The following is a 12,603-nucleotide window of genomic DNA, read 5'->3' on the forward strand; positions in this document are numbered from 1 at the left end:
GTGGTTGGGCACTGAGGGTAAAAAAAGCAAATGGGACCAGGGTCCTGCCCTCTGGGAGCTCCTCTGACAGGTGTCTATGGGCAGAGGAAAGGATGTGTCAGGATGGGGGGTGGGCTGATGGTCAGAAGGCCAGAGTGAGAAAGCAGCCTCTGGGCTCCCTAGGGTTCACCACAGCAGACCCAATTTGCTCCCATTTCTCCCTTAAAAGTACCTACCCGTGATCCCAATGCTATTGCCTTAAGGACAAAGAGAAGGGCTCTGAGGACATGAGGGTCCTAAAACCAGAGCAGTGCTCGCTCGGCCCCCTCTCTACCTGGTTTGCGTGGCAGTGGGTGGGCCTGCTTGCAGCTGGGCTAGCTGAAGCCAATTCCTTTCCTCCCCTTTGGGAGCCAAGCTGGACCAGCAGAGCCTGGCTGCCTCCTTCAGCCTGGCTCTGAGGTGGGTTCCCCTTCCCCACTGTCCCAACCTACCTGAATTTCTGGACCTCACTTCTGTCTTCTCTCTCGCTTGCTACCTACTTGACACTGCCTGTACTTGGCCTTGCCTGGAAAAGGGCTGTGGAGTTAAACCAAATTGCACTGAGACCTCCATAGGCAGGTTAAGCTGTTCCCGCCCCCCAATTCTCCTCCAAACGTCCAGAAAGAACTAGCTTCTTACTGAAGGCAGAGGCCGTCTGTCACCATTCTCTCTGGTAAGAGGCATGGGTATCGGAAGATGAATGGCCTGAGCTCTGCAGTGCCCCTCCCCTGGGGTGGCTGGTGACAGCTGGTTGAGGGGAGAGGGGGAATGGGCCTGTACAAGTTGGCAGGCGTCCCTATAGGCCCAGAGCTGAGATATAGAGGACTCAGGAGGGGACTTGGTGTGTGGTCCACTAAAGAGCAGTCTGAGCCTACTTGGCCACATAAGCTCCCTGAAGAAACAGGCCCTGACCCTTGCCTGCCTGGAACATGACTATAGAATCTGATTATTCCCAGAGTGGAACCAGACTCAATGGCAAGTTGGGGACTGAACTGCAGGTCAGTGGTAAAAATACAAAGTAGAGAGAGACCGTTATACAGGAGTTTGGGAATGAGCACTCTCAAGTTGAGGGCTCTGCTGTCCCTGCAGAATGGCCCCAGGGTCCAAACAGGCCTTCCTCCTTTGGCTGGGAATGAGGGTGGACCCATTTGATCAGAGTCAGAGAGACCTCACAGTGAGTAAGAGGGACTCGGGGAGGCAGCTACAAGGTCAGGGCAGGAGAATACGAAGATTAGGAGTAACGCTAGAGCTAGCCACATAATAGTTTTCCTTACCAGAGGATCTAAGGCAGAGAAGGCCTGCAGGGGCTGTTGGGGAGGGACTTGGGAGCTGAGTTGGGGGTGTGGCTAGGGAAGGCTGAGAAAGGCCCTACAGCCTGGGTATCTAGAGGCAGGGAGCAGATGCCAGGCATATCAACTCCAGAAGCCTGGGACAGCCACCCTTGGTTGAGTCTGAGTGTCTTTCAATTTTGGGTCATTAATGCTTCTTTTGAAAGGTTCCTCTTTGTTCTTTGCTGGGTTCAGAGGAAGGGACTGACCAGGAAGCTGGGCAAGGCCAGGGCAAGAAGAGAAGGGAAGGAGCTGGTGTACAGGGAGCTCACCACTCTCTCTTTGTAGACGATGTACTTCAACCACTTGAAGTCCTGCCACTTGAAGCCAGCGAGGACAAAGAGAGAATCACGTTCATATTGTTCAGGTCGCTGCATGGCGCCCTCAGGGTAGGTGATGCGCAGTGTAGTCTTGCTGCCCACGTCCTTCTCAAAGCCTTTCACTGGTGCTGAGTTCAGTCTACAGAGAGCAGCCCCAGTCAGAGCCTTGGGCTCACTGCATGTGTTCTGTGGTCTATGTTTGGGGAAGCACTCTGACCCCAGAATACCCCAGGTTCAGAGAATGGGGAGCCCAAGTCACCGGGAGCCATCTAGCTTTCTGATCCAAAATCCTCCAACCCAGGTTCTTCTTCAGGCTTCTGCTGACCTCCAGCCCACTGGCCAGATGGCCAGACAATTCTCAATGGGCGCAGGCACCAGGGTTTGGGCCAGGACATGCAGGTGCCTGAGGCACTGCTTTGGGGAGTTTACCTGACCACAATGTCATAGTCATCAATTCGTGACCCCAGAGACTTGTTGGCAAGGACACCTCCGTTGCCTACGATGATGCAGCGGCGGCAGCTGAGGCTGAGGGAGAAAGGCAGAGACCTCTGGAGAGCTGTCCACCAGGCATCCTTCTCCCCTACCCTTTTGGCACTTGACCCCATGCCCTTGACCAGGCACAGGCTGGGATAGAGAAAATGAATGGGCTTCTGGCAGTATTTCTGAGAAGAGGCCAGAAACAAACTGCAGGTAGCTGGGTCACCTGGAACTCTCGGACATCCCTAGTCCCTGACACTTCTCCAGGAAAACATGGGTGTGGAAAGGGCTCGGACACTAGCTCCGTTTAAGTGAGAAAGGAGGCTCTGGTACGATGGCACTCTGGGTTAAAGATTACCCAAGAGTTAGTGGGGTTTAGGCAGCTTTCAGGAGAGGGAAGTGGGCTGAGCTTGAGGGCTATGCCAGAAAAGCAAGAACAGAGAAATGGACTGGAGGCTCCAGGACTTAGGGCTGGGCTTAAATTCAATCCAGAAGCCCCCATGCTCCCATAAAGCCATGCGGGAACCCTACTCACTTTTCTCTCCAGCCCCTGACCCTGGGGGTCCTTCTATCCAGGTTCTGATAGCTTTGGAGGTATTACTGCCTCCTGGGTGTAAGCCTTGGCCCTTTAAGCTGTACCCACCACCTAGCTCTGCAGTCCCAATGGCGGGCACATCCCAGCCCAGTGTCTTCAGTTTTTACCCTTAGACCTCTGCTGTGTGAGGACTGAGATGTCTTGCCAAGTGCTTACAGCCCATGGGTGCAAGCCAGCTAGATGGCCCCACTTCTCTGCTCACCCATCCCAGCATGTGTACTATGTGTGCACATATAGATACGTTGGAGAATCTGTTCACGTCCAGGAAAGATCAGCTGGACCTCAACATCTCTGCACAAGGCAGTCGAGGGGCAGGAGGCCCGGTAGTGAGTAGCTCACCTGTCCAAGGCAGGGGTCAGGCGGTACTCTTTGGTGACTGACAAGATGGCTTTGATTAGATTATCTGTGGAGAGAAGAGGGAGGCTAATGTTAGAGGATCACTTAAGTTCCCATGAAATGTTTTCCGGGGTTAGGGTGGAGGTGGAGGTGGGGAGAGGGAGATCTGGGCACCGGTTGGCTGGGCTGCTGGCTTTCCTTTCTCCCTGAAAAAAGGAGAGGGCGCAGGAGAACAGGCAGGCACACTCAGCTCTGCCTGGAGCCAGTCCCCAGCACCGGCATGCAGGTGCTTCCCCAGCCCTTCCCTGGCAGTCTCATTTGGCTTTGGGAGGCTCTGAAGTCAGGCTGGGGACTTGCCCAGGAAGGGCTGGGCTGGCTCAGTAGAGGGTTGAGGTATTCTTGGGTCCTCTGGCCACATGATAACTCCCATTTAATAGTTATCTTATTTTTTAAAAATATATTTTATTGATTTTTTACAGAGAGGAAGGGAGAGGAATAGAGAGAAACATTGATGAGAGAGAAACATAGATCAGCTGCCTCCTGCACCCCTCCTACTGGGGATGTGCCTGCAACCAAGGTACATGCCCTTGACCGGAATCAAACCTGGGACCTTTCAGTCCACAGGCCGACGCTCTATCCACTAAGCCAAACCAGTTAGGGCAATAGTTATCTTATTTAATTCTGACCACATCCTAATACAATGGTATTATTTTCTCCATTTAACTGATGAAGAAACTAAAGCACAGGCAGGTTAAGTAACTTGTTCAAGGTCATAGCTAGTAAAAAGGCAGTAGTGGGATCTGATCCTTCTGTATCTGACCCTAAAGCTCATACTCTATCATGCCACGAAACAGAGCAGGAACCTGACAAAGAAACGGAACCGTTAAACTATTAGGATGGGAAAGTCTAAGTTAGGAGAGGACCACATGAGTGCGGATTCTCAGGCAATGGAGGCAGATAGTTCTGAAAATATAGGGGGAAAGACTGGCTTTGGACTGGATAGGAAAGGGCTGGACAGGGGGCTGGGTGGAAAACATCAGGAGGGGATGATGGAGGAGCCTGGGGGCATTCATGGGAGATGGCTTCTATTTTCTCTGGGATTTTCCATCTTATACCTAGTTCTCTAGCACCAATACCTCTGGCACCACCTTTTCACAGCACCTAGTTCTTCCCTCATCAGTCTCCTTAATGCCCTGAACTCTGAATGTCTTATCTCCACTAGCCTGAAGCTTTCTGAAGACAGGGACCATATCTGTCGACTCCACTCTTGTATACCTAGCCCTGACAAAGTGCTGGGCTCTGAGTAAATATTCCATTGAAGAAGTAAGAAAAAAGGCAGGAACGGAAAGAGGAAGAGAATGTAAGGCATTGTTGAGAACAGGGGAGGGGATGGACCCCCAGCATGGGCACTTCTGAGGATACAGCCCTGCCTGAAATGTAGGGAGATAGTCTGGAAGATGAGATGTTAATGTAGAGTGGGGTCAGGGTTCTCAACATACCTTGGCCTTTGATCCCAAAAGGCGGCACAAATTCTCGGATCCTAGCCCACTTGCGGAAAGAGTCATCCAGGAACATGGGTGCTGGCTTGGAGAACCTGGAATACAACAGGGCTGCTGAGGATTCCCAAATGCAACAGGCTGGAGTGCTGGTTGGCTCTTCTGTACACGTGTCTTGCCAATGGTTCTGCTGGAAGCCACCGTTCACACTTCAGCATACCCTTCTTATCCCCGCCTGCTCACTGGGTCGCTGCTGTGTGGGTCTGACAGATGGTGTTCAGCAGAGCCTGAGTCTAAAGGAGTGGGTCCGGCCAGTCCTATGCGGCCAGCTACAGGAGTGGAGAGCCCAGACCCCACATCAGGTATCAGTATTTCTGAGCTGGAAGCTCCCTGGCAGGTTATCCAGGCATGCCACCCATCAAATAGTCACTGCTGCCCACACTATGCCTGCAATGTGGGAACGCAGAGATGAATGACACTGTCCCATGGAGCAGGAAAATAACCCAAAACAGCCAATGCCGGGAGACAGAATCCTGGAGAGAATCCTGAGAGGTGGGCCACCCAGGGTGAGGAGGAAGGGGAATTCATGATGAGAGGGCAAAGCTGGTGAACAGCCACAGGAGACAGAGATTTGGAAGAGAAGAGAAAAACTGCAGTATCTGGAGGCTGGGAGGCAGGGCCGAGGGGAGGCTTCAGACAAGCAGGAGCCTGAGCACATTTGCTGGCAGAGAGAAGGACAGCAGGAACGCAAAGCTCCTCGGGAGGTGAGGGACTGTTATGGAGCTAAAGGAGAGGGGTGATTTGGCCTGGAGGAAAGATGGGAGGGAAAAGAGAAAGGAGGAAGGGTGAAGTGATGTTGAGTTGAGAGGAAGGGAAAAGGCAAATTTCACTTTTCCTGGGAAAGCGGAGAGTGGGCAGGGCAGGGTGCAGGCCTGGGAGGACAGGACAGTCACAGGATACGGAAGGGAGTGAGGGAAGAGTGCAAAGGTACAGGAGGAACAAGCTCTTCAGAGATGCGTGGACGGCGACTTCACATGGAACCCAGCACCCTGCCTGCGAGACATTTTTCAGGGCACCCAGCAGCTTGGAAGGTGGCCAGCGCCTGGGCATCTACTATGTGCCGAGTTTTGCTGTGGGGCAGGCTGAGGGCCTCCCTGGCCAAGAATGAATGTGTGGAGGCCTAGGTGGCTCTGTCTCTTTGTTTCCAGTTCAACTGAATCAGCCACTGAAAAACTGAAGACTGGAGAAGAGGCCCTATAAGCTCAGAAGCTAGAACTTACCCTCCAATGTTCTCTAACTCAAGTTTACATTTCCTATTCCCACCATCACTAACACCAGTAGAATCTCCACGCCCAGGAGAAATTATGTCAGTAATCACTTGGACGTCTAATGTTAGAGATTTTGAAGTGAACTTGAAAGAGGCAGAAAACTTTCACTCCTGCTCCTTCCCCATTGCCCACCCCTGCACCGCAGCTTTCCTTTGCACTTCTGAGTTAGCACATTTCCCTTCTGTGTCAAGGGTCACGTGTGTTTCTCACACCTAGCATATAAAACCTGAATGAATGGATAGATCTGATGCTACACTAGAGGCACTGAAGATCCTGGCCATAGTCCACGTCCAAGAGCAAAGGAAACAAGGTCCCTGGAAAAGCCTACAGCAACAACCTCTCCTTCTGTGTTGGAGCTGAGCTGACAGAAGTTTTACAAAGTTTCTCAGTCAGGCTTGGACAGGATTTTATCTGCATCCAATATGTACTGGATGTCATGTGCTAATGAAATCTCCTAAGATCTAGCCAATTTTTTTCCTTTTCCTCTCCCTTCCCTCTTTTTCAGCTGATAAGAAAGTTCATGATGTTAATTTTCACTTTAAAAAAATAACACCTTTAAAAAAAAGATTTTTAAATTGATTTTTAGAGAGAGAGAGAGGGAGAGTGAAAGAAACATCCATTGGCTGCTTCCTGCACGCCCCCTACTGGGGGATCAAGCAGGCAACCAGGGCATGTGCCATGACCTGGAATCGAACCTTTCGGTGCACAGGATGACTGACGCCTAACCAACCGAGCCACATCAGCCATGGCTAAAACCCCCTCATTTTTTGATGTCACTTATATGTTAATTTTGGAGAAATATACAGATAGGTGCACGCACACACAAAATCAATGAAAAATATTCGTAATCCTACAACACAGAGACAATTAACTTTTTGGTATATATCTGTACTGATTTTCCTTTTCCCATATTGTTTTTTAAACAGCTCTGTAGACTAATTTTTTCACTTTATAATATCGTAAGAACATTGCTATGCAAATGGACACAACTTTTTTCTAATTTACAATAGGCCAAATAACCGTAAGTTGCTGTAATCCGTCACAAATCAACCCTCCAAAAATCAAATGTACAAGGATACACCTTTCCCTGTCTATTTGCCTGGAAAATCCCTTCTTTAAGTCCAAATGCTACTTCCTCTGGACAGTCTTGCCTGACTCCTGCAGACAGACTTGTACTCTCCCTCTAGTGTTTCCACTATGATTTGTTCAGCCCCCATGAGGTGGCTCAGGGCCTGCAGAGCCTTGGAAGCTGAGCCTGGCAGTAAACAACAGGAAATGGGGTGGGGTGATGGTAGAGGTGGTGTATGTGTGTATGTTTGTGTGAATTCTGCAGGTGGCCTGGGCAGAGCCTCACGCTGCACCTGGAATAGAATCCAGGGGCTTCTGTCCGGACTAGGGTGCCAGTTTGGGAGCCTGGTGAGGGCGGAGGTGGCCCCTGAGGTGCAGAATGACTGGTCAGACTAGCGGGGTGTGGGATGCCTGACCTGCTTGCCCTGGCCTAGGGGGTAACAGGGCAGGGTGGGGCAGGCTCCAGTAGGCAGGCCCCAGCCCGCCAGCCCTGCGGAGAGCACCAGCACGAGAGGCAGCCCCGGGATTAGGTTTCAGGAGGGTGTGTGTGAGTGCGTGAGAAGGAACAGGGGAAGGAGAAGACGGAAGTTGCACTGAGACCTGCCTGTCTTTTCCCCCTTAGATCCTAGAGCATAGTAGTTTGGGGACTTGGAGCTTTAGAAAGGCATGTGCTATGGGTGGGTCTCGCCCTGTGCCTCTCACAGCCAGGCTGGGACCCCAGGACCCAAGAGGCTGACCTGCCCATAGAACCTACAAACTCTGACCAGTCAGAAAGGGCAAAAGGATCTTCTAGCTCACTTAGTGCCCAATGGTAAGGCTGAGGTGGTGTGTAGAAGGTACTGTCTCCAACTCTAGCTCATCGACCTAAACCATTCCCTAAGGCCCAGGACATCAGCCTGTACCCAGAGAGCAGCAGGAAAGCTGACTGGGTCTTATTAGAGGTTGGGGACTAGTTGCATGCGGGCACCAGCAGCCTCACAGTAAGGTCTTCATCCCACCAACACAACTGAAAAAGGTGCCTCCAGATGTGGATTTGCTGTATTAGGGCAGCACAGTGTCAGTTCTCCATCTGCGCCTGTTTGCTTGAGTGGCCAGCCCTCTAGCCACTGTGCTCTTCCTCTAGTGTTTCCACTGCTTTACTCAGCCCCCATGAGGTGGCTCAGAGCCTGCAGAGCCTCTAGCCCTCTAGCAACTGTGCCTAGCAAGTGTGAGCAGCTCAAGACGCCCAAGAGACAAAGGGAAGGCAGAGCCCAGCAGTGGGTCCTGAGAACAGGGCCACAGCAACTAGCCTATTAGATTCAGCCATAGCCTTGGTCCCTCCAAAAGTGAGACTGTCATTCAATGGGGTAAAAGCCAAACCCCACAGATCCATCTTCCTAGAACTGGCTCTGGGAAGTGGCAGGTGGACAAAGCAGAGGGTCAGAGGTTTCTAGAATCTACCTTGGTCTTATTTGGGATCTTGCTACGGCAGCCCCACCATAAATAGCCCTGCACAGTAAGACCTTGGTTCATGTCCAAGCAAAGTGAGCACTTTCTAAGTGCTTTGTCAAGCTTAATGCCTTGCTGCCACTCCCCCTGCTGACCACCTAAATGAATCCCATGGGCCAGCAGGCGTCTGAGGAGAAAGGATGGTAGATCTGAAGGGCAGGTGGGCATATGTCCAGGGGAAGCAGCCCAGAGATAGAGGAGACAAACTGCAGGCATCACCCACAAGTACCATTCCAAGCATGAGCACGAAGCTCCTGCCCCATCCAAAACGACTTGCTTACTCAGTGCTAGGTCCTGTGCTGAGTGCTGGCTGGGGACCTAAAGGTAAATCAGCTGTGGTCCTTCCCTTAAGGAGTTAATGGTAGGCACAGGTAAACAAATAATCATAAAACGGCTGCGCATCCTGTGTTCTGGAATAGGTAGGGATACAAAGGTCTTACACAAACTTAGGGGTACAGGAAAATCTTGAAGGAGATGGACAAGACAGACCTGAGCCTTGAAAGACAGGTAAATGTGAGCCTGTGGATAATGCTGGGAAGGATATTCAAGGACAAGGGTAGTGTAGGCGAAGGCACAAGAGAGAAGAGAACTTTCTCATCAGGACAAGGAATGAGATACTAAGGCTGGACAGAGTGAAGCAGCACCCGCCCAGGGCAGAGGAGCCTCTGCCAGGCACCCCCCCGCCCCCCCCGCGGTGAATCTTCCCCTAGTCCCACCCAGGCAGGTGGAGCAAAGTGTGAAGGAGTGAGTGGGCAAGTGCGTTCTGACTGGGTGTAAATCAAGCAGCGAAGGTGCAAACTCTGCACAGAGGGAAAAGCCAGGGCAGGGCGTGCATCAGCGCTGTCGGGGTTGGCGTGGTGCCCTGAGACTGTGTCAGGACCAATTTCAAGCTGGATCAAGGCTGGCAACTTGGGGCACTCAGTTCATGCTCTTTCTTGTTGACACACTGCAGTGGATATCTGCATTTCTTTCTCCTTCTCTGTAAGTGCATCCCACTTTTCATTCCATGTGGTCCCAGGTGAGCTGACCCTACCACTACTACTGGGATGGGCACATGTCCCAGGCTAGCCAATCAAGACACTTTGGTCCTCGGAACCATAGCCATTGGCTCAACAATGGACACCTGACCCAAGTGGAACAAATCAAATTCTTCTCTGAAATACTATTTGGGCAATGGGGGATGTGGGGGTCTCTCTATTTTTCTGAGATAGCGCGCTGTACATGTAAGCCTAGAACAGGGCTTGTGCAAACTACAGTCCATAGGCCAGCTGCCTGTTTTTATAAATCAAGTTTTATTAAAGCACAGCCACACTCATTCATTTTACCTATGGCTGCTTTATTTAATGCCACAACAGCAGAACTGAGGAGCTGTGACCTGCAAAGCTGAAAGTATCTACTATCTGGACCTTTATGGAGAAAATTTGCCAAGCCTGGGCCTGAAACTGCTGAAGCCGTCTTCTGTGAGTACACAGAGAAACTGTCTACAGAACAGTCAAACCTGGAGAGAAGCAGAGCCAAGATATGGGGAGGAAGACTCTGAGTCCTAGAGTCAGATAGTTTAGCCCTGAACTTAACAGTTTTGTAAGGGTTTCTACTAGCTGCACGTGCTACTAGAGGACCACGTTTCACCTCCCAGTCTGGCACCTGTGGTGTGGCACCTCTCCCTCCTCAGACTCCCCCTCTTTTCTCCCCCATTTCCCTAAGCTCTAGCCATATCCAACTACTAGAGATTCTAGACTCTGCCAGCTTCTTAACACTCCCATGCCTTTACACTCGCTGTTCCCTTTGCCTGGAATTCTCCTCCCTTCTCATCCACACGCTGAGTTTCTGCCCAGTCTTCAAAGGACTCCAGCCTCTCTACTGCTATAGGTAGGAGTCTTCCTGGGTCACACGGGGCGGACTAAGCCCTCCTCAGGTCTCCACTCTTCTTCATGCACTCTGTCCTCACAGTACTTGCCACACACTGATATACCTATCTGCTTCCACCCCTAGCACACAGCCAAGCACACAGCAGGTGCTCAATAAATGCCAGTTGGCTGGAAGAGGGAGGAGCAGGCTCCATAGTGTGGCCAAATTTCTGCTCCCCTGTGGAGGTCTGGGGGTGGGGGGCTGCCTTTGTGTGGCTCTTCATGACACTTTGAATTCCCTGCTCCAAAGGACCAGGCTTCCAATGATGTCTCCCAATGTTTCACAGCAAACCGCTTCCAGGTCAGAAATACTGGCAGCTGCTGCCCCACTGCCTGCTTAGGGACTGTGGCCCCATCTGTGTCCAGACAGGCTGGAGCCACATGCATGACATGTATGACAGGCAGGGAGGCCTGTGCTGAAGGAGGAATGGAGAGGCTGAGACAGAGGCCCTCGAGGGGGCAGTGCCTCGGCTCCCACTGACAGGGCTCCCACTGACTGCTGACAGCCTGTACCCAGTGTGAACAGAGGAGGAAGAAAAGGGGCCCAAACTTCCTAGTAAGGGGAGGGAAGGGAGGTGGAAGAGAGAACTATGTGCTGAGAAGATGCTATGAGAGGCAAGTGCCCCTCCCCCACTGAGAGCCTGGATGATAGCTGGACTCTTGACAGAGGCCACAGAACCCAAAGCCCAGGGACACGGTCCCATCTGTCGCCAGTGCCCACCATTCATCTCTCTAATATGTGGTAAGCCCAGCTAATCCCTGGCACTGTGCTACTCTTTGAAAATATGACAACAAACAGCTCTGAGTCCCTGCCTTCACAGATTATGGTCAAGGCAGCCAAATACAAACGGAGGCAATTGTGAAATATGATGTATGCTGCAGTAACAATAATAACAACAGTGATTTATAGGTATTGAGCTCTTACTATGTTCTAGACCAGCCGTGGGCAAACTACGGCCCGCAGGCCGGATCCGGCCCGTTTGGCTGTTCTATCCGGCCTGCGGAGCCGAAAGAGCGGAGGGTTCTCTTGCTCTCCCCTCCGCTCCTTTACTTTGAATTTATATTAGTTCACACAAACACTCCATCCATGCTTTTGTTCCGGCCCTCCGGTCCAGTTTAAGAACCCATTGTGGCCCTCGAGTCAAAAAGTTTGCCCACCCCTGTCTAGACACTGTTCTAAGTGCTCTATGCACATTATCATTCTTCACCCTCACAATATTCTCATGGATCGACACAATTTACATTCATATTTTTATTTATCGAATTGCGTTTGGGATCACATGAAAGTCACGGGCCTCTTAGGGAGCATACTATCAGGGGTGGAGAGGCGACAGAACCAGAGTGAAGGGGGTTGAGGAGAAAGAGAAGTGAGAAAGTAAGTGTTCAAGAGAGATCAGACCATTTCTAAAGAAACTTGGTGGTGGAGGAAAGGAGGAAAATGGAATGGTAGCTGGAGATTGGAGTGGGAGAAGGGAGAATTGAGCGTGTTTGTATTCCGGTGCGATGAAGACAAGCAGAGAAGGGGGAGGGGTGCAAGAGACAGAGGTAACAGCAGAGTGAGGCTCCAAGGAGTGGAAGGTGACAGAGCCAGAATGTAAGTGGAGGGACACGGAAGGCAGGATGTATTTTCCCTGGAAAAGAGGGAGGATGTGAAGATGGCTACTCTGATAGGTGTGTTTAGAGAAAGGAGGAACCTGAGAGGATGCTCACCAGATTGCCTCTTTTCTTTGGGAAATCTCTGGGGTTAGGGATTGGGGTGTGAAAGAGTGGACTGCAGTAATTAATGAACAGTAAAGGTTTGCAACAGTCACCATGCTAAGTCAACCAGGGACAAGGATTGCTGAGCAGTGCTGAGTACTTGGCAGAGGCTGGAGACCATGAAGCCATAGAGGGATCAATGCATATGTTTGTATGTCTCTGTTAACAGTTCAGCAGCCCAGAAGCAAAAAAGGTGGCTGGATAGGTTGCACTGTTGGGCACTGCTATACGAGATTAGTTACAAGGACAGGAGTGTGATGGAGACTCGAAGAAATGGTAAGAATACCAATGGTGCATAGGACCATGTGTAGGGGTGGAGGTTCTGGCTTTGATGGCGAGGAAGGCAAGGCTGGGCTAATGTAGTTGATTAAGCAAAACCCAGGAGTCATTCTTTTCCTTTTTACTCATTAGCCCAGGATCATCACATTCTACAAAGAGGAACACCTATTTCACAAATAAACCAACTGGAGTCATTCTTGACTCA

At 51.1% G+C, this 12,603-nt stretch overlaps 1 protein-coding gene across 4 annotated transcripts in view; it reads right to left on the reverse strand.

Moving 5' to 3' along the window:
* Nucleotides 1-12,603, reverse strand: part of ST3GAL3 (ST3 beta-galactoside alpha-2,3-sialyltransferase 3) — a 178,911-nt gene that overhangs the window by 22,639 nt on the left and 143,669 nt on the right. For all 4 annotated transcript variants that reach the window (XM_080656564.1, XM_080656566.1, XM_080656567.1 and 1 more), the window contains 4 exons: nt 4,574-4,668; nt 3,078-3,141; nt 2,096-2,191; nt 1,619-1,805 (listed from right to left, as the gene is read on the reverse strand). In XM_080656564.1, the coding sequence (XP_080512690.1) occupies nt 1,619-1,805; nt 2,096-2,191; nt 3,078-3,141; nt 4,574-4,668 (442 nt within the window). The remainder of the gene's footprint in view (nt 1-1,618; nt 1,806-2,095; nt 2,192-3,077; nt 3,142-4,573; nt 4,669-12,603) is intronic.

Source organism: Plecotus auritus (genome assembly GCF_963455305.1).
Source record: "Plecotus auritus genome assembly, chromosome: 2".
Lineage (NCBI taxonomy): Eukaryota > Metazoa > Chordata > Mammalia > Chiroptera > Vespertilionidae > Plecotus > Plecotus auritus.